Genomic DNA, 23,495 nt, shown 5'->3' on the forward strand with positions numbered 1-23,495 from the left:
TTGGATTTGCTGCTGCTTTAGTATCAGTATTACCCTTCCATGACTTGTTGGCTTTGTCTCAACCTATACTCATTCATTTTTTAAAATTAATTATTAATTGATAAAAAATCATATTTATCACATTGAAAATATATAACATCTAAGAGAATGACCATTTAATTTTCAGAGTTTGGGGTTATAGGGAAACCTGTTGCTTTTATAAAACAAAGTTATATTTCAGGCTTCCAAAAAGTTTGAAAAACACTTTCTCTCATTTTTGAAGTAAAAATAATTAATTATATCCATTAAATAACTGAGAAAAAAGCACTTTGAGATGAAAGAAAACAAAATATACTGGCTGGACAGGAAAATCCCAGCTCCATGCTCCCCCATTCCAAACAGTGGTCCCTAATTGACAGGCATTTCAAGTATAGTCAGATGGTGAATTTTCATTTAATCAGGTTTGCAAACAGACCTTGGAAGATGACAATTAAAGATACTTGTTATTGCTAATAATTTTGTTTCTTTCTGAGTTGAAACCAAACCAATGCAACACATATTTGTGCTGACACATTGGGATGCAATATAAGTTTAAAAAAACACAAGATGCATTGACTGATGTAAAGACTATAGTACAGACCCAAGGGAAATCATTCAATTATAGAGCTTTTGACAACTCCAGGTTATAAACTTTCACACCTCATTTGTCTAATGCTTTGTGGCTATACCAGTTTATTTAAATAAGTGGAAAAGCACAATAACAAATGCATGAAATAATTATGAACACCTTATGTCCGATGTCTGACATGTTAAATTAGCCATAGGTCATTTGAACTTATTTGTCCATCATTATTGCAATTTTAGGATCTCTGGTATGTACTTATGCTGTACATGTATGTATATATATAAAGATAAAGACATTCTTGTTTATGAACCACATGCACATGTTCAAAACCATACAGTAAACATAGGAGGAAAAACTATATGAATTAATCTCCAAAATTAACATGCTGCAGCATTGCCCAAAAGAAAGTAATGACTTCGCTTATATTTTTTTGACAAATGCATCAGCAGTTTTAGTTACGCCCAAACTTGTATCCCCCACCCTTAAAAATCTTGAAATATATTTTATTGAAAATAAGCCTACGATAAACTGAAGTCTGTCACAACAATACTAAACTATAATTAATACTGACTGATATAACAGTATATATAATATTAGTTTTGAATTTGGTGGCAGTATGTACTAAAAACCTTGAGATCTTCAAGAGAAAACTGAACATCTGTTTTGTCCCTGACATCCATCACAGTGCCACTGAGTCCTTGTTTGCTGATCTGTCTCTGGTACACCTTTTCCTCTAGTGTGCCCTGGAAAGGAATAGCTCATTATAGCATTGGAGACATACTTTTGAAAAAAAATAAATTTGCATCAAGGTAATTAAAAGGATTTTACAAACATGCAGCAATATTTGTCCACCATGTGCAATAAAAGACAATCATCTTATATTTAAGCAGATATAGACAAGTCTATTGAGATATAATACAATTAATTACTTTGGATGAAGCTGATGGATTTATCAACCACAGAAAAGTGACGTTCACCAAAGCCTTAGTCGGGGTGAATATAATTTTTCTGGGTGTTGATAAATCCTTACATCAACTATAATTAAAAAAAATAGCACTTGTTCAACAATATTATCTTTATTCCCCACATTTTATTTTCACTTAAATAGTATTAAGAAAATATATGATAAAGCCAGAAGGTTGTATCTGTCAAAAATGTATAACAGAGTCAAATAGAACTTAATCTTTTATTTCATGCTAGTCCATCAATTACTGGATTTTTCTGAGAAAAATAATCTTTATACTTCACTGGAGTGAAAATATATAATTTTTCACTGGCTTTCAATAGACACAGATAACATTATAACTATGGAATTCAAATTCAATTTTAGATGCTTCTGTAGCCAAGCGGTAAATATGGCTCACCCATAATCGAACATGTTACAAATTATTATATTTTTTTCTTTCTTAATGTGCTATTTTACTTTGAATTGGGAGGAAGAATTATGTAACTGCTTATATTTTCTGTGTGAATAATTACTAAACACAAAACATAAATGGTAAACCACTGACATCATAAGGGATTCAGTGAGACATCTGCTGCTTCAATCTGTTATACAGCCAATATCTTTTGAGCATAAAATAAAAAATCTAATTTGCCTGCTATGAGTGAATAATGAATATATTTCATCTCAATAAAATGTATGTTATTCACTTGTTTTGAGCAAATATCCTCTATTTAGAGCATTATATATAAGATGAAACAAGTATGAATTTTAAATGGGGGTTTGACTTTTTGGACTGGATCATAATAAAAATAAAAAGAAAGATGCATGGTACACGTTCTGAATTGTTTACTTTTTGTTGTTTAAACATTCATTTAGTAAGAAAAGTAAGAATGTGTGAAATGAGGGACAGATGAATCAACAGATGAACAAAATATCAGAATAAAAACCCCATTCAGTTAATTGTAAATCTGATAATTACTCAATTACCTAAACAGAATATGTGTTTCTATGTCAGTGGTCTCAGTCTTCACTGCTGTCCCATCCGGAATGTCATAGGTGGAGTTACTTAAAAGACTCGAATTAACCCTCAGGACAACCTTTCAGATGTTACACTAGCCTTATGTATACACATGAGGGTGATTTGATATTTTAGTACAGACAGCTTCTTGTGTGTGTGATTTGGACTTTTAACATAACTTTAAAAAAAATGTCAGTCATATTACTATGATGTCTGCAGTGTGGCAGTTTATAGTGCTGTCTAGCACTGGGCCATCATGCCGCAGACATGTACCATGATGTCCCACACAGTCACATTATCCTGACACCAGGCTAACCAGTCCTAACACTCACCCCATAATGCTGAGTGCCTAGCGAGGCAGCTGTTAGTACCATTTTTAAAAGTCTTTGGTATGACTTGGCCAGGGTTTGATCCTGTGACCTCCTGTATCAGACACTTACACCACTAGGCCACTGGAGTGGTCCAGACAGCTTCTTGCAATCTGACCAATCAGAACAAAGCTAGCAGGTAAGTCTTTTAATAAATATGTTACTAACAAGAAGTCTGCAGCAAAAACGTTTAACCCCATGCTTTTCTCAGTTATCACTAACCGCACTATTTTTACATATATGCATGTGTCCCCAGCCCCCCCCACAATCTCCCCTCCCACCCAGGTATACACCATGTGCATAAATCTAAATTCTAAAACTGTTATTCACATCTACAGACCAGATGCAATCATATGACAAAGTTTTAAGTCTCTATCTCAAGAGGAATTGTGCAAATATTTGTATCTTAAGTGAAAGAAAGACAAAAGTGCAATACATACACACAAACTGGTGAAACTCATGAAAGCAGAACACCAATAACACAAAAGAATAAACAAATTACAGTGTCTACTGTGCAATTCAATAAATACCCAAGTGAATACTCAACATATGCGACATACCGGTCTACAAACAGGTCCATTACAACTGTCAAAAAAATATGAATTCACCCAAAATGCTCAAAGGTTTACACAATAAACATTAAACTGACTAAATCACTACAGATGTATAACTTGAAACACTGAAACAATGTCAATGGATTCAGAAGGTACACTGAACTGTAGTTACAGCCCGTTGCTAAAGCTTCAACTGGTAAACAATTTTGTAGACAGGTGACCACCTGGCTGGGGTGAGGCAAGATAATTTTTAAGTTACTTCCCTTTATCTATATTCTCCATAGATGGAAAGATGATTTTTCTTTTTTTCAGAAGGACTGGATTTGGGAGATAGAGTTATTAATGTGACCAGGTAATATATTTCATGAAGAAACTGCAAGGAAGTTTATGTAAACACCTGTTCTCCTGCATGGCACAAAAACATCAATGTTTTCACTTTCAAATGACTCTGACCTTGCTTGAGTGTCCGAGAGAGGGTAGGAGCGCATGAATATGGAGGGGCAGTGCTTATTGATTCTTCAGTCTAAATCTGATAGCTATCCCTTCCGTGGTTCAGCACTTATAATCATACTAAAAACTTTAACCAGGAACTTAACTAAGAATTTTCAATGACACTGACCTTGCTTCTGTCTCAGAGGTGATGGGGTGCAGGGATAAAAAAAAGCAAAGCTCTCTTATTCCAAAGATCAAGTAAAGTAACTAAAACTCACAAGATATTGGAATGATGATCATAAAGAGAAACTGTCTAGGGTCAGAATAAGGGTTAAGGAAATGGAAAGGCAGAGCTGCCTGATCCAACAGTCCAAATATGACAGCTATCCCTACTTGGGACATGGGACCATTGAACAAAATCTAACTCAAAATTTAATGAAGATTTTTAAATGACCTTGATTTTGTCTGAGGGTCGCAGTGAGGGTAGGGATGCATGGGCATGAAAAGGCTGATATACCTGATTCTACAATCCAAGATGACAGCTATTCTTCCCAGAGATTTTGACTTATGACCATACAAAAATACATTAGCCAAAAACTAAACCAAGATTTTCAAGTGATCTTGTCTGAAGTGATGCAAAGAAGGTGGCAATGAAAGACCAAAGTTTACTGATTACATGGTACAAATATAAAAGCAAACAATCAAAGAAATAGGGACTATTGATAATACAGAAGCATTTAAGCAAAACATTAACCAATGTTGACACTGCTACCTTTAGAATGAGTGATAAATACAACTATTTTTAACAATAAAGAAAATGAGACAAATGCTCAACATTTGCTATTTGCTATGTGTAATTTGCAAACTGAATGCAGATGGAAACATTTATGATGGCATGGTCCCTTACTGTTGTTAAAAGCCTGTATATATAGACTTTTTTCTTTTGCCCATCTCGCCACACTCGAGCCATGGCCTGAAAAAGTAATAAAAAAGGATTATTTTACTTCATGTACTTTTTGACTACATTAAAATGGTAAGTTATAGGGATGACAAAAGAAAGTCTATTGTGCATATGAAGAATTGATTGTTCAGACCAATTTGCTTATCTGCTCAAAAAGAGCCTGCAGGAGGAAACAAATGAGCTAGTTATGTTGAATAATTTTGTGCCTGATAATGCCTTACATGCATCAATTCAAGGACAAAAAAGGTTCCACAAAACACAGTGTTTTACCTGTGAAGGCACTATGCATTTGAAATGTACTCAGCCCTTTTCACTGCATGCTAGAAAAAAACCTGGATGCAAATAATGGCCATACTCTTGAGCCTATGGTTGTTATTATGGCATAAATAACCTCATTAACATCATAAAGACTAGATGATTTGTCATCACTAACAGCAATTTAAACAATGGTTTCCGACTAATGAAACCAAATGATTTCTTCAACCCGTCTTGTCATTACAAAGTTGCAGGAATAAAATCATAGTCTGAACAAAATCTGCACCATTGTCATTTAGGACAAACTAGACACTATTTGAAGACCTTTAGTGAAAAACCACATGGTGACATCCATCCATTCAGGAGCATTAGCAATAAGATTCCAATATGTTCATTGAGACAGCTATAACTGAAGTCTGATCAGCACCACTTACATCCAGGAACAACTAGATATCATAATTAGTCTTCTTGTGAAAACCCCATGCCGATGTGACTCGCAATTTAGAAGGAATAGCAATAAGGTGTTCAAGATGGCTGCCATGTAGGGCATACTGGATGTCAAATGAGTACCATCCATATTCATCCAAACAGACAATGTAAGAAGTCTACTGGTGAAAACCCAATGTTGATAGGACTTTCTAAAATGGAGGAGTAGTGATACAGAAATGCTCACAGGATTTTATCATAAGGGATTTACCCCCTTGCCACAATAATAAGTTGGGAGTAAAACAAAAATGAGGCAGAGGATTTGTTGTTGTTGTTGTAGGGTTTAATGCCATTTCTGAGCACAAGATAGGCTATCCATGGCAGCCAGTATAAAACGATGGAGGAAAAACCCTGGGAAGAACCACCGACCAACAAGAAGCTACTGGCAAGCTTTCTCACATACCCATATTAGCTGAGTCTGAGACTCGAACCAACGCAGAGGTAAGATGGCAGTGATCCGGAATGGTGAGTGCTTTAGACCACTCAGGGCCCCTGACGCAGAGAAAGAAATGGTCATAGTTCATTATTTACATAATACTTCAATATCAATCTCTCTTTCTTCCTGATTCACTCTGTATGACCAATATTGAAATCAAAATCTTTAAAATATGCTGCCTGTAATTGTATAAGTACTAATGTTTTTTGTTTCTCAGCTTAATCTGTTTCTTTTCTGTGTATGAGTACTGTTCTCTACTGAGAACCCCCTTTCACAACTCACAGGTATCGTCTTTTAGATATTCCTTTTCCAAAAAAAGACTTTCACTAACATCAGCTCTGCCAAAGTTTAACTTTCTTGAACTAGCACTCTACTGACTTCTATGCCAGATTTACTGTTCCGTAAAGCTGTATTAGGATTTTAAGTCCATTAATGCTGTAGTCTATTTGTTGAAACAGGTATTTTGACCAAATAAATATCTTTACTTTTTAATTTCATTTTTTGTTCTTATTTATTAGATTTAATGTAACCATTATGCTAGAGCTATATGCTTTTATAGCACATGATCCCCAAGGGCTAAATTGTGATGAGATAAGAAATGAAAAGCACACTCTACTTTTAAATTGTCTGTATTTTTAATTTGGCTTGTATGTCTGCCTTTTCTAGATTTAATTTCGAAATACCACTGAAATGAAGGATAGACAGGCATGCCGTTTGTCTTTTTTCCATTCAGCATGTATATTGGCATCTCCATTAACCATTTCCCAGCTCCTATAATCTAATATAATATTTCCTAATTTTAAAAATAAACTGCCTTAATTACTGATGATCAGCCAGTATAGCCAAACTAAATCATCATGTAAAGATGAAAATGCTGGGAATCAACCATTTTGGGTCTTCTACATAGCCCATATTTATAAATGTGCATTTGTAAAACTTCCTTGATGCAAGGTTCAAACTAAGACACAATGCTTGCTATGGGGCCCAAAGTACCAATCAAATTTAACTTAACAACCATTCATGTCAAGCTGAAGAAACCAGATGTATAAATAGTTATGAAAAAATATGTCATAACAAGCACTACAATATTTCTACCATTTCTACAAGCACTTTATGGGTGAATGGCTGAATAAAGCAGCATAATGTGCAGAGTACATTTTCATAAGCATGACTTAAAATTACTCTGCAGGAGTTCTCGCACATCACCACTTTCCAAGTGCATACATTCATATGAATTTTGCATGAATCAAGGAGCATCCCTGGTGATAAGATTTTTAAGATGGATACTGTGTACTGCTGTAGTGACCCCACTACTCTGGCTAGCTGCTAAGGTCACTGCTACAGCCACTTAGGGGGTTGGCTACCAGAGGCTGATGCTGTTGGACCCAAGTGAGAACTTTTATGTTGATTGTTTGAGGATATGGGCCACTCTTTTTGTTATTTTTATTTGCACTGATTTTATGTAACAAAAAAAAAACAACATGCATATGTTAAGAACTAGAACACCATTTGCATTTGACTATATGTTATGTGTTTTTAATAGCTAGCTTCTTGTGACAGATGGACAGACATATCTCTGCTGAATCTAGTGGGGGCAAAAGAACTGCACACAAAAACAGTAAAATTGGTAAGTGCCAATATATAGGCACTCAAGACCAGGATAGATGAATCATATTCTACAATCTCAGATTTGATCACTGGTTTCAGCAGAAGTAACACTTTGCTTGACTGATGCGGTAGTTTATCTCAAGGTCTTTGGTTTCCTTCACCTCAAAGAATCCCCTGCACAAAGACTAGGCCATTATCAAAAAATCTGGCTCACCTCCAAATCTTACTCAAAATTGTTCTGACCAATCAACAGGCTGCATTTGTTAGTTTCAAAGAAGATTTACAGTTTGGAGCATTATTTATTACTCAAAACTGTTGAGTAAAGTTTTATGATGGAAGGGTCAGAACCATCAGGTGTACTTAAAACTGGGAGAATTACATGTACACTTGATGTAGTTGAGAAAAGTTTTACAATGTGCAGGTCATATAAGAACTATTAATTGATGTAGTTGAGAAAAGTTTTACAATGGAAGTGTCAGAACCATCAAGTGTACTTAAAACTGGGAGAATTCTATGTAAACTTCATGTCACTGAGGTATAGTTTCAATTTAGATTTAAGTTCAGATTTTGACAGATTTAAATGGAGAACCAGTGTATACCTGCAAATCATTGGCCGGATTCCAATCTATATCATAAAGAACCAGTCTAGAAGCACCAATCAGATTCAGTCCCACACCTCCTGCTTTGGAGCTCAGGAGGAATATAACTGCAACAAACAGCAGACATTGTTAAATTAGTGTGGACAAATATTTGAAAAATCTGCTAGAACAGGAACTTTGTTCCAATAATGTGCTCTTTTGAACAGCAAATACTGTAAATTTAAAATAAAATTAGGAAGATATTTACACAAGTTATCAAAATTACATATTGCTAAAACTGTAGAAATTTGACATTTAACAATTTTAATCACCCAAGCCATAATTATTTGCAACACCGAAGAACAAGCTTATGTTCATTTGTTCCCCTTATCATTACTGTGACATAAAATCAATAAATACTTGTATTTATCATCAGTCATGTTATATGGGTTGTTCCACTTAGGCCCCTCCCCCACAAAAAATATTAGCATTTCTGATCGGCTGACTGTTGTTTGTTGCCGACCCAAGCACTTATTTCACCCAGGCAAATTTTTCTTTTTTAAAAATGTAAAAAAAAAGCACATAATTGATTTGTGCATCTGAGTCAGTTTTACCAGGACTTGAAGTGCTTATAATACATTATATATGCTAATCATTATAAGATATATCATTATTTAAAAAATCCAAAAACATTTTTTTTGTTTTGGGCAGGGGGGCCTTAACTCATTAAGGCCTGGTATGTCTGTAGTGAAGAAAGCTTGATATATACTTTCTCCACACGTACTGGTACAGAGTTACACATTCTCTGCTTTCCTCCATAGAGAAGACTTGAAAATGCAGCCAAACTGTTTTGAGTCATTGCATAATATTTCTTTTAATTGTGCTCAAAATATCCAAATGAAAATTAAAAGACATCTTTTTTGGCACATAATCTAAAGTTATGTAATACATAAATGTGTACTTGCAAAATGAGTAAAATGTGCTGCACACTCGTACATTTATAAAGCTGCACAAAAACCGCCAATATTTATAAACGTTTTACAAGTATCCTTTTAACTATATACATTTCAAAAATGGATAGATCAACCTACTGCATTTGAATTTAGTATGATACAAAATAGTCTATGCAAAGACTTGTTTCACAAGAAAAGATTTTAATTTTGTTTCTCTCAACCTGCCGACACCTACTTCTGCTACCTGTCATTGACCTATGTGAACTTCCATTTGATTCCGCCACCTCTACCCATTTTTTTCTGCCCTTCATTGAAAGTACCCACAAACTGTTGAACACCACTCCCTCAATAACTCGCGCTCTGATAACTCACGAACCCGCTTATAACGTGGGGTCAGGCATGGATCCCATTTTTAAAACCAGAAAATACCCCCAAAATTGATCTCTGATTGTTGAACTTGAAGAAAATCGCGATCAAAATTTGTAATGGAAACTTTGATGTATCGCTCGTTTTATCGTCGAAAATGGTAGATAGGACCTGGAAATTTTAATCAACACTATGAGATATCAAATTTAAAAATAGGTCATACAATTTTTTACATTTTCTTTCCAAACGACATTCCTAGTACATCGCAATTAACAATATGTAAGGAAATTTCGATCAATGAAAATGTCACTTACGCCAAGTGGAGGCAGTACTTTAATAAATACAAATTAAATTTTAAAAAATTTATCAATTTAAATTTGTGTTCTAGTTCTATCTTTTAGTTCTTTTTCAGTGTAACTGTCATAAATACAATGTGCCTTCTTGAAATTAAACATGAAATGGGTCAATCTACTGTAACAGCTGTCTGCGAGCATTTCTCTGAGAACCTAATTAAGTGCCAACCATGTTTTGATAACTGACTTCCGGAAGTATTTGTTGTATTGTTGCACTGAATTAAAAGCTGGCCTCCTTTGTATTATCATGTTAATTATTTCTTTTGAATCAAATAAAGAAGGTGGAATAAAAGAAAAGTTAAAAGGAACGAAAATCCAACAAACTTAAAATCTAGCGACCCGAGATATATGTCGGGTAAACTCACTTCATTTGATCAATAGAACACTTACAAATGTTATTGTGTATGTTACATAAACTACCTTAAATTAACCGACTCTTTCATAACTGTGATCAAAGATAACAAGGCAGCCAAGCGAAATGAATACTTCATAAAATAAAGAGCTTGATTTCACAGATACGTTCCATTGTCGGCAAGTGAGTTTCAGAGAATTCTTGAACTGACACTTAGATATATCCTCAAGGATGAAAAGAAGTTTCATTATTCCTTCCAATGACATCAAGACATCAATATTGTACTAACTGAACAATACAAAAATTGAGTTTCGATGCAGACATATGTCACACGAAATAAATGTCGCATGTTTTTGAAAAAAGGAATCTTGTTTGCCGGCATATCAACAGTTAGTCTAGTTTCCTGCTCTTGGGACTCCCGATTTGGCAGGATAATATTAAACACAACTACGGGAACCATACTCATCAACAAAACAAAAAGCAGTGACATAATGCACAGATTTTTTTGCGTACACGTGACGGTTGTTGAAACCAGTTGGAACGATCTTTCATATGTTGGACATTTTGAAAATAAATGTTATTTAAACAGAATAACAAACAACTTCATCAGAAAAAGTGCGTTATTAAAAAGTAAAATGAGGATTCAGTCAATAAACAACCCAGTTCCGTAATGCCACTCCCCCCCATGGTTTTCTTGATGTCAAAGCAATTTTTTCCAATTTTTTAAGGTCCCTCAATAACTTGCGCCTCGCTTATAGTGCGGTCTATGTTTGTGGACCCTGTTGTGCGTAAGTTATCAAGGGAGAGGTATAGTTATTTGGTCTGAAAATCATGGATGGTTTGCACTTTTTGGTCTTTCACACCTACCCAGCTGCTGACGTTTTGGGCTCAACTCCATCATGACAAAAGCATTTGTGACAGCAAGCTCAAAGATGAACCAAAACATTGCGTCAACATTTCTTGCTTGTTTGGTATGTAGATCTGCTGTGTCAACTACAATCAAGTGACGAAATCCCAGTCATTCCCAAAATTTCATCAGTACTAACGTTTTGATGTGATTATCACAGATCTGTCTCTCAAGTACATGGTGAAGTTAGTCATGCCCTGGCTGACCCCCAGGTGAATTATGGGTAGCATCTGATAAGGGGAAATACTGTAGAGCTAAATCAACTGTGACTCTCATCACCACATTGTAGATACATCTGATACCAAAGATACTGGCAAATGTGAATTGTGAAGGTATAAAACTAACATTATTAACCTGATTCTCCATTGTAAGTATAATCTAATTGTCTAAAAGTCCATCATCTTTTTGACACCTTGCAAAATATGATCTCATAATCTCAGTAATGTCAACTGTTTCTCAAGGGATAATATCAAAATGTATCTATTTGATGTAAACAAGCCATTTTGCTGTTTTGTCCCTAGACTGATATATGCACATTTTCTATGTTATAAAGTCTGGGAAAGCTGGGAAAAATAAAAATCTAAGTTACATCTATGGCTTACAATCCATACTGAAAGTGCCTTTCCTGGATCCAAGCTTATTTTACTGGAACAGCCTTAAAACCCTAACACAGAAAAAGAGGTGCAATATAAACGAAACTTACATTCTGGGCAATATTTGCTGTTGAACCTTTGAACAATTTCCTGTCGTTTTGAGGTTGGTGTCTGACCATCAAGGCGTAGATACATATACCGACTTCTATCACAGCAGGCTTGAAGTAAATCTAGTGTCTGATTTAGAAAAATGCAAATGCTACATAAAATGGTTTATTTAATATACAGGGACAAATACTACATAAAATGGTCTATTTAAAAAACTGGGATAAATACTACATAAAATGGTCTATTTAATAAACAAGGACAAATGCTACATAAAATGGTTTATTTAATATACAGGGACAAATGCTACATAAAATGGTCTATTTATTAATCAAGGACAAATACTACATAAAATAGTCTATTTAATAAACTGGGATAAATACTACATAAAATGGTCTATTTAATAAACAAGGACAAATGCTACATAAAATGGTTAATTTAATATACAGGGACAAAGGCTACATAAAATGGTCTATTTATTAAACAAGGACAAATACTACATAAAATAGTCTATTTAATAAACTGGGATAAATACAACATAAAATGGTCTATTTAATAAACAAGGACAAATGCTATATAAAATGGTTTACTTAATATACAGGGACAAATGCTACATAAAATGGTTTATTTAATATACAGGGACAAATGCTACATAAAATGGTCTATTTAATAAACAAAGACAAATGGTACAGAAATTGGTCTATTTAAAAAGCAGGGGCAAATGGTACAAAATTCTATTAGATAAACAGGGACAAAATACATGAATTACAATAAAATCACCATTCACGTCTTTGGGCACCAAAAACATGATGAAGAATAGTGGAAAACAAAAGCAAATAGATTGCAAATAATCTTATGGAAACAGGTTTGCATATAGTGCTACACTAATTTAAATGATATTTAAATATCATGCAGTGTGGAATGTCAGTCAAACGAGGAACAACAGAAAAATATTACACGAGTGTTCCATACTATAAACAACATTCCTACTGGTCAGCCTTTCCAGTTGAAAATCCACCATGGAAATACTTCAGTGAAGTAATACAGTGTAAAATGGGGACACCACCGGAAAATGATGGAGAGCACAGACACACCAAAACTAGCAGAAGTACACTGTGTCAAAAGCAATATGGTATCTATACAGAATTTTCACACAGGTAAAACAATGTTTATAACAAGTTCAAATATGAAATGATAAATCTTTTAATATTTGGGCCAGTGAGTAGTTTCTTCAGTTGACCAGTGGCCATAATCAATCCCTGGATGATGTACATTATGTCATTTAGTCAGCAATGTACATGAGAATGCAAAGGAGTCCTCATAATTTTTCTGTGCTGTTTTCCTGATCACTGGCAGAAAGGTTCAGGTGCATTCCAGTTATCCTATATATGAGAAATTTGGTTAAATCCTAACCATTACCTTATCCATGACGAATTATTGGACTGATTTACCTTTGTGTGATTTGAAACCAGTACCACTTTTTCTGTGGGTGATTGATGATGAAGTTCTTCTAACAAGGAGAAGAGGACTTTCAGTTTACCCGCATCCTCAAAACTGTACTGGTCTTCACTGAATCCAGGGTAAAATAACTCAGACAGTCCCTGGTAAACAGAATCCTGCACAAAAAAACATTAAAAAAATTGCTTGTCCTGTCTGAACCAAAGAAAAAGTTAAAGAAGCAGCATATGCCTACATTACTAAATGATAAATATTTATATATAATTAAAGACAACAGCTTAATATTTTGTTCTTTTTCTGATTTGTTTTAATTATTTATATTTTGTGTCCCATAAAACATTCCTCTACTCATGTAACTCCAATTATTTTAAATCTAATAATCATGTTAATGCATGCATGCCTGTGCATATATATTTTCAATCTAAAAGAACAATGAATCTGGGCCAGTTCTAAGAATCACCAAAATTCTTTGACTTTGGTCTAAGCTGGGCATGTGCAGCTTCCTCCTGGGTGCAGACTAGAAAACAGTCTTTAAATATAGCCATGACCCATATCATATAGCACATGAAACTAGTTTGTGGGCCAGATGTGGCCCATGGATCATAGGTTGTACATGCTTGGTCTAAGCTACCCATTAAAAATTACTGCATTTACTATATGAATATCATTTTATTGAAGGTAACAGTTGTAAAATCAATCCAACTCCTTGGAGCCTCACACTTTTGACAGCTAGCATCTGCTGTTTTGTTTACAAAGAACATGCCTGACCAAATTTTAAACATTGCCAAATAAATTTTAAAGTAAACTAAAGTTCACAGAGAATATTTACTCAGTCACATCAATGAATAAATCCCACCACTCCCTGAATCCAACCCTTCCCCCCGTACCTGGAAAGATGTAAACATTTCATCTTTCCCATATATATATATATATATATATATATATATATATATATATATATATATATATATATATATATATATATATATATATATATATATATATATATATAATATGGACAAATAAAAATAAACTCTTCAAAGATACCACATAATTATATCCCCTTGTAAAAACTAAGTGGCCAACCATATACCTCTCTGCAGTTTAAGCGTTTGTTAAAAATCAGTGAGGATGTTCATATTCATAGGAGGGCATAATAGGGTGATCAGATATTCTCAGAAAAACAATTTAGTTTACAATTTCTTTCCTGCATCAAATACATTACCGATCACATTAACATTTGAAGAATAGGTAACTGAAGTAAATGTATGAACATCCAACCTCTACCATGGTTACCCGTCAAAGCAAATATGACTAGTCCCTAAGTAAAGAATAAAACCACCCTCCTAATGTGAAAGTGGCACAAATGAAGGTCACATGACATGCGGCTTCTACACACAATAGTAACAAGATATCAATGGCTCTTTCTTACCAAGAAAAAGTTCCTGACAAATTGAGATGCAAGCCTGTGAAGAGTTTGTGCTCTCACTGGCTGGGTTTGGTAATTGCCAAGTCAGCAACTACTAGATTCACCAGATTCTGTTTCCTTCTCTGTAATGTCATATCTTGAAAATAGAGGCTTGTGAAGTTTGACTATGCATGTCAGCCAATGGCTTCGTAGATATCTCAGGCCAAAACATTGTGTTTGCATGTATTTCTTGCAGATTTCGCTTGGGATGTCTCCACCATGAGATATTCTTTCTTCTACATCTAATGCAGAAACTGTTGTACCTCAGCTGAGATAGCTACCTAATTATCTAAGCAATGCAAAAAAGGGGCACAAATGGGCCAGAAGAGGCAGTGGAGGTGAAGCAGGTCTGCAGGGATTTGCAAGAGCTTCCTCACAGAAATCCACTCCATTGGTAATCTACTCTGACAGTTCAAGAACCCATGATGCAATGTGTATGGGAGTGATGTAGACAGGGTTGAGATGCATTAGAATTTCCATACGAGATCCTACTACTCCCTATTCACAAAAAATCACAGTTCAGAAAAAAAAAGGAGAAGGCTGTTCAGGTTCAACAATGGAACTTAGCTTACAATATGTTGATGAAGGATGTCATCCTGGAGTCAGATGGATAGGGATATAAAAGTATGCTTCGGTCAAAGCAAGACTGATGACCAAATTGTCCCTACTGGTGGAAAGCCTTACTGGCCATACTATCTCCATTCAAAACCTTGGCACAGCTATATCTGTTGAGCGGGCTCAGGTGTATAAGCAGTTGGCACTTTCTACTGGCTTTCAAAAGTCGGGAGAAGAATCTGAAGAGCTCAACTATCTGTACAGTCTGCTTGGAAAGCAAAGAGTAGATCTCCATTTATAGAACCTCTGTATCGGTAGGCATGTCTGTTATGGAAAGGGAGGATGAAAGGGCAAAATCTTAAGCCTCTCATCACTTTGTTAGGTTAAATAAGCTCTCAAAATATGCACATAGCAAATTTTGAAACTCTGAAAATAAACAAAGAAATTATGCATTTTTTAAATGTCAGATGTTTGTATACAAATCCTTATGCTAAATTTGAGACAAATTGTTCAACTTCGATTCCATTGTCATATTTTGATTAATATTTCCGGGGAACCGAATTCACTTTGTCATTTAATTAACATGAAATATATTGTATATTATAGATTTAACTCTAACTTCCCTACTTCCATATAATGAAAATAGAAGAGCACAATCCATGCTTCCAGTCAATCACATACCTCATTCTCTTTCTTCTGAAAGCTGTCCATCTGTTTGGCCTTGCTGAAGATAAGACTTGGATGATTACATAATTTTTTCAGAGCAGCTATACATATGAGGTGGGGTGACCCAGTCAGTCTTCCTGCCAGACAGGATCGAATCAACTGACTTCGCAGTAACTGATGGTACAGCCGTAACTGTAGTGAGCTGGGGCGGCAAAATATTACTATTTCATCTGTGGAAAGACAAAAAATTACTATGATCAAAAATTTTAAAATATAAACTCTTGGTTGTTATAACAATCAGCACAGTGATATGAACAATCCTGAGGAAATGTAAGAGATTACTCTAATAACTACTGTATGGACCAGCTAATAGCTAGGAATGTGGCAAATGTCCAGTTCTCAGAGTGTATCAATTATCACCATGGGGTTCGTATGTCATTGATATCTTGCAAACTTACTTATTATGCATATCTTTTAACGTATCTCACAAAATGACCTTTTGAAAGGTAGGATGTGATAAGTAAAATGTTGTATCCATTTGCAATATTGGCAAAATAGCAACAAGAACTGATCATCTTCCAGTTATCTTAATATGCAGTTAAAAAAACAAATTAGAGGATAACATCATTGGATTTGAGGATTGAGTATGTTAATGTTATCTTACTGTTGCAAAATAAGTTTTACCAGTCAAATAGATATTTGTCACATTAAACCACAATTAAAATCTTCAAAGACGAGACTGTTATCCCATTCTAACATGCATTACTGTCTATACTCGCTTATAAGTCAATACAACAGTTGACACATCCCCCTTTTTAGGGTTACAAAATCCAATTTCTCGCCAACACTCCTATAGTTATTTTGTAAGTCAGATCCATCTCAAGGGGTGACTTGTAATCAGTGAGTCATAGTTTGAGTCAGAGTTGCACTTTGGAAAAATAAACAAGCACAGATATATGTATGTATGTAAGTATGTATGTATGTATGTATGTGTGTGTGTGTGTGTGTGTATGTATGTATATATATATATATATATATATATATATATATATATATATATATATATATATGAAAGAATGAAAGAAAAAGCCCAATGCAAAATACAATTATATAACTGAGTGGAAGATGTCATAAATAAATTGACAACTTACAATTTGCCATAATTAAATCTATTAAATCCATAATGCTTGACATTTTATATCCATTTATATGAATTCAATTGTAGCTGAATTGTAGGTGACATGCTGGTATGAATTCAATTATAGGTCATATGCTGGCGTAAAAATAGTTCCTCCTGTAATATGTTAATTCCACATGCCTTTCAAAATAAACAAAAGAAAGTCCACATTTTTTAAAAACAATTTACAGTATCCTACAAAGGTCACTATTTAATGTTATTTGGTACATAGTCCAAGAAATGATCCTCATTGTCTCATAAAGAAATGATCCTCATTGTCTCATAAAGTTATGAAGTCCTCCATCACTGTCTGGTAAATCATTGTGGTCTAGTCATCATAAATATTATTGGACTCCATTTCCTTGGCTTCACTGTCAATGGTAGGTAGGTAGGTAGGCAAGCAGGTAAAACTTAAAGAAAACTGCGATCAAAATTGATAACTGAACATTGATTTATCACTCATTTTATAGTCAAAAACAGCAGATAAGACCTCAAAATTTTAATCAACATTTTAAAATTATTAACTTATAATAAGAAGTCATATAGGTGGTTACATTTTCTTTCCAGACAACGTTCTTAGTGAACCATAATTAAAAACATGGAAGGAAATTTCGATCAATGAAAATGTCACTTATGCCTGTGTGGTCAGTACATTAATCAGTGCCAGATTAAACCCTGTGGGGGTCCTTAGGCAGTCGAAATCTTGGGGCACCCCTCGTCCCTTTATTAATACAGTATTTTCTCTAAGGAGTCTTTAATGTAAAGTTCTGATTTCTTTGATTCATTTTTTTCTATCTTTTGGAAACAATTTAAGAAAGCTTGACTGTAATTTTCTTTCAAGATCAAATCAATATTATTTTGATTCGTTGTTGCGGGGCCCCTAAAAGGTGTGGGGCCCATTGGCCAGTGCCTACTCTACCTATTTGGTAATCTGGCACTGACATTAATACTTAAATACCAATTACATAATTTTTGTTAAGTGAAATTTGTGTTTTAATTCTGTATTTTGGTTCCTTTTAAGTGTAATCATCATAAATGCAATGTGTAGTTAAACATAAAATGTGTCAATCTACTGTAACAGCTATGTCCGCAAGCGTTTCTCTGAGAACCTAAATAAGTGCTTACTGTGTTTTGATAACTGACTTGTGGAAGTATTTGTTGTAGTGTTGCACTGAATTAAAACCTGGCCTCCTTTGTATTATCAAGTTAATTATGTCTTTTGAATCAAATAGATCCTACAAACTTAAAATTTAAATACGTACACATTCATTTTATACAAATTAATTTTACATCTGTCATACACATACGTGTACCAAGCACACAGCTATATAGGTTACAGAAACACTCAAGGATCAATCTGCAGCAACATGATTGCAGTTTTGGATTTAATTTCTAGTTCCAGCACATGCAAGGGTGTGTGTTCTTTTACTCATAGGTAATAGTCTCTTTGATGTCTCAAACATCAAAAAGCATCTGTACCATCAAGACATGATCTGTACCATCAAGAAATCATCTGTACCATCAGTAAGCATCTGTACCATCAAGACAAGATCTGTACCATCAAGAAATCATCTCTACCATCAGTAAGCATCTGTACCATCAAGACAAGATCTGTACCATCAAGAAATCATCTGTACCATCAGTAAGCATCTGTACCATCAAGACAAGATCTGTACCATCAAGAAATCATCTCTACCATCAGTAAGCATCTGTACCATCAAGACAAGATCTGTACCATCAAGAAAACATCTCTACCATCAGTAAGCATCTGTACCATCAAGACAAGATCTGTACCATCAAGAAATCATCTCTACCATCAAAAAGCATCTGTACCATCAAGAAAACATCTGCACCATTAAGACAAGATCTGTACCATCAAGACAAGATCTGTACCATCAAGACAAGATTTGTACCATCAAGAAAACATCTGCATCATCAAGACAAGATCTGTACTACCAAGGCAAAATATGTACCAGCAAGATAATCTGTACCACCAAGGCAAAATATGTACCAACAAGATCTGAAACAGCAAGATAAAATCTGTACCAGCAAGGCAACATCCGTACAATCAAGACAATACAATATAACTTGCTCAAACTAGTTGTACATTCAATGTACTGAGGTAAATAGAAACCTCTAATCTTCTTACTCTTGGAAGGAAGGTATTTGTTGTTGATGTCCTGAGTTCTCCGGAGGACAAAGGACTTGGTAATTCTAGCAAGCTCTGCTGCTCTCTCCTCCCCTAGCTTTATCTCCTCTTTGCTAGCACCTGGCTGTCTAGCTGCTACAATTGGATTCTCAAAAACTCGCCTAAATGCTGCACTTGAACCTACAATACACAAATAGTGCTACAGGTGATGAAAAACTATATTCATAGATGTACCAATATATCTAACACACCTATTGCATGTAATTAATTTTGAAATTTTTAATATGAACTCTGTGAAATCAAAGTACCCTGGCATATATTTGTATAAAAACTGCCTTCCCTGGGTACTATGTATGTTTAAATGGAACGGCACTTATAAAAGTATCTATTCTTTGTGCTTTGATTTTTAATTTCATTTTATTATCTAAATTTAAAGATTGAATCTTACTCAAGCAAAACCCACACTAAAGATTATCTCACTCTCATTTTATGACAGTACTGCTGAATGTTTAAGGGAAAATACACTAAATTTGTCTTTCTCTTGTATGCTCTAAATGAAGTAATGGATAAAGATGATTAGAACAGGTTGCCTTGTATGCTCTAAAAGTAATGGATAAAGATGATTTGAACAGGTTGCCTTGTATGCTCTAAATGAAGTAATGGATAAAGATGATTAGAACAGGTTGCCTTGTATGCTCTAAATGAAGTAATGGATAAAGATGATTTGAACAGGTTGCCTTGTATGCTCTAAATGAAGTAATGGATAAAGATGATTAGAACAGGTTGCCTTGTATGCTCTAAATGAAGTAGTGGATAAAGATGATTAGAACAGGTTGCCTTGTATGCTCTAAATGAAGTAATGGATAAAGATGATTTGAACAGGTTGCCTTGTATGCTCTAAATGAAGTAATGGATAAAGATGATTTGAACAGGTTGCCTTGTATGCTCTAAAAGTAATGGATAAAGATGATTAGAACAGGTTGCCTTGTATGCTCTAAAAGTAATGGATAAAGATGATTTGAACAGGTTGCCTTGTATGCTCTAAATGAAGCAATGGATAAAGATGATTTGAACAGGTTGCCTTGTATGCTCTAAATGAAGTAATGGATAAAGATGATTTGAACAGGTTGCCTTGTATGCTCTAAATGAAGTAATGGATAAAGATGATTTGAACAGGTTGCCTTGTATGCTCTAAATGAAGTAATGGATAAAGATAATTAGAACAGGTTGCCTTGTATGCTCTAAATGAAGTAATGCATAAAGATGATTTGAACAGGTTGCTTGACTGGTATGCTCTAAATGAAGTAATGGATAAAGATGATTAGAACAGGTTGCCTGACTGTAACTAGCTCTTACCCAGAACTCCTGGATTACAGAACTCTACGATGGAGAAGAATTCCTGCAGGTCATTCTGAATAGGGGTTCCTGACAGGACTACTCTCCTGGTGCAAGGCAGGCTCATGATCAGCTGCAACAGAATTACAAACTGGAAATTAGGACTGGAAAGCAGATTTTGTTGTTGTTGTTGGCTTTAACACCATTTTTCAGCACATGTTAGTCTATACATTGTGGCCAGTATACCAGTGGAGAAAGAACCTAGGAAAACCTCAGTAAAAACCACTGACCCAGAGGAAGCTACTGGCAAGCTTTTTTACACACCCACATTAGCTGAGCCGAGGTCTCAAACCCATGCTCACAAAGGTGAGATAGCAGTGATTGGTAAAGGCAACTCAACCATCTGGGGCCCCAGAAACAGACTTCCAGAACTGAAGTAAAGCTTAAGAAACGAACAAAAAACAAATACAAAAAAAAGTGATGAATATACCAATAAAGGAAATGGGAAACTCTCAGACTAAAAACTCCATATCTGAGCTATGATGGATGCAAGAAACTTAAAACATAAAGCTCAATGGATAGAATAATGGATGGACAGATTTAATGATAAAACAAATAGACATGAAAGTTGACCTGAAAGTTTACATGCAAGTTATTCAAAAAATGCTGACATTGCTGATGCTGATGTTCAATCAATTTGAGAGGAAAATAAAAAAAACAAATTATTGACAAAATCCAGCTGAATTGAAAACTCTTGGGCTGACAGATAGTTGCAATAAGATCTTAAAGTTATCATATAGATATTCTTGTCGACTCTGGTTAAACTGATGTGTTTTTATCATTTACTAAATAAGATGGCATAAAAAAAAATGACTCATAAAAAACCTACATGTATTTACTTGTATGTCACAGTAACAGTTTTTACTTGTATGTCACAGTAACAGTATTTAGTTGTATATCACAGTAACATTATTTAGTTGTATGTCACAGTAACAGTATTTAGTTGTATGTATGTCACAGTAACAGCATTTAGTAGTATGTCACAGTAACAATATTTAGTTGTATGTCACAGTAACAGTATTTAGTTGTATGTCACAGTAACAGTATTTAGTTGTATACGTAATTTGAAAATATTTTCACAAGAAATAATGGAAACATTTTTAGCAAGAGAAGTAAGTCACTTAAGACAAGAAAAGGAAAAGAATCTTTTAACAAAATTTTAAAAAAGAATTCTGAATAAGTATAAACAGGGTTCTATCCATGTAAATCCAGTTTAAAAAATTCCACACATGTGTTATAAAAGCAAATCATTCTGCCATACCTGCTTTTGTTTTTCAAAATTTGAAGTTATAACAGTTGTTAAACTGTTGCAAAAATAAATTTTCATTCAAACTTGCACTTAAACATACATTAAATTGCCTGGTGGGGTGACTGGGACAGATTTAAAATAATGTGATTGGGTATGTATTCTCACAGAAACAAAATTTATTTAAAAATTAGCTTTCTCCTTCAAATACGTTCCCCAATCACATTACATTAGGAGAATAGGTAATAGGAAGAGGGAATGCTGAGCATCTGACCTTTACCCCATTTGAACAATAGCCGATTATCCTAATTACATAAGGAATACAGCCTAGGGTCACATGGTCTTTAATCCTTGTATACTGTTAAGAAGATAAATATTGAAATTTTACCTACAAAACTTCACTGGCAAATCCAGCAAAGCGGATAGGTTATGTTGATTGTTTTCTGTGCTGCCAACATCAGACCAACCAGATTCAAGGTTTGCCTCTGCAAAGCTAGATAAAACTCGAGAAGGTTGACAATGCGTGCCAGCCAATAGCTTCCATTATATCTCAGGTCAAACTGTTACATTTGAATGCAAGGCTCACAGAGATGGCTCAAACCTCATGATCGGTAATCTACATGAAGCTACTCTGATTTTGTGAGCCCTCAGAGTACATTGAGTGTATAACCCATTTCAACCATGAAGCAAGGGCTTGAGGGATGATATCCTGTTTCCCAGGTTTAACTGGAAGAAAGAGGTATTTGCTCATGCCACAAATAGTCTCATGTCCCATCTGAGAGGGGCTATCAGAAACAACTTGCATTTCTGACCCCGTAACTTCTGGATTATTTTTGGTATCAGGATCATGCCAGGGTAAGCAAATGCACACAACCCCTCCCAACTGATTGACAGTGATCCACACCCCAAGCTTCTAGGCCTGGGTCTGGAGAGACAAAGGTGAGTAACTTGTGATTTCACCTTGTCGCAAAAAAGCTAAATCATCGGATGCCACCAAAGTGCATAGATCTGAGTGAAGACCAAAAGATGGAGAGACCATTCCATGTGAAGGACTTCACCTTTCCTGGATAATGTGTTGGCCAAGATACTGCATCTGCTGGGAATGTGATTTGGATGTTGATATGGAAGTTGCCGCACTGAAGTAGAAACTGCCACATCATAACATGTTTGGTGCCCCCCATATGAGGAGATGGGTCACCACCACAGAGTTGTCAGACATAATGAGGACTCTCTTGCCTGAGAGTTGATCTTTCCAAAATTGAAAGGCATTGATGACAGCCTTTGTTCTAGAAGGTAAATGTGTAGAGGCCACTCCCCTGGCTCCCAAGTGCCAATGACAGTGGTGAAGTCCATAAGCTGGTGGGCACCCCAACCATATGTACTAGCAATGTTACATACCGTTATTTCTGCTTGGGGCTTCTCCAGTACGATCCCCATGGTCAGCCAACCAGGGTTGTGCCACTGACACAGAAGCATATCTCAGACATGCTTGGGGTCTTATGCCCA

The 23,495-nt window shown here is 35.0% G+C and overlaps 1 protein-coding gene across 1 annotated transcript in view; it reads right to left on the minus strand.

Annotated features, from left to right (window-relative positions):
* Positions 1-23,495, minus strand: part of LOC149803072 (DNA repair and recombination protein RAD54B-like) — a 113,499-nt gene that overhangs the window by 11,653 nt on the left and 78,351 nt on the right. Inside the window, exons 17-24 of the mRNA XM_089952644.1 lie at positions 20,705-20,816; positions 19,349-19,528; positions 16,038-16,252; positions 13,327-13,491; positions 11,881-12,007; positions 8,268-8,374; positions 4,830-4,895; positions 1,234-1,347 (exon numbers count right to left, since the gene is read on the minus strand). Coding sequence (XP_089808770.1) covers positions 1,234-1,347; positions 4,830-4,895; positions 8,268-8,374; positions 11,881-12,007; positions 13,327-13,491; positions 16,038-16,252; positions 19,349-19,528; positions 20,705-20,816 — 1,086 coding nt within the window. The remainder of the gene's footprint in view (positions 1-1,233; positions 1,348-4,829; positions 4,896-8,267; positions 8,375-11,880; positions 12,008-13,326; positions 13,492-16,037; positions 16,253-19,348; positions 19,529-20,704; positions 20,817-23,495) is intronic.

The sequence above is a fragment of the Sinohyriopsis cumingii genome, chromosome 3 (genome assembly GCF_028554795.1).
Source record: "Sinohyriopsis cumingii isolate HCF-2022 chromosome 3, ASM2855479v2, whole genome shotgun sequence".
In the NCBI taxonomy this organism is placed as follows: Eukaryota; Metazoa; Mollusca; class Bivalvia; order Unionida; family Unionidae; genus Sinohyriopsis; species Sinohyriopsis cumingii.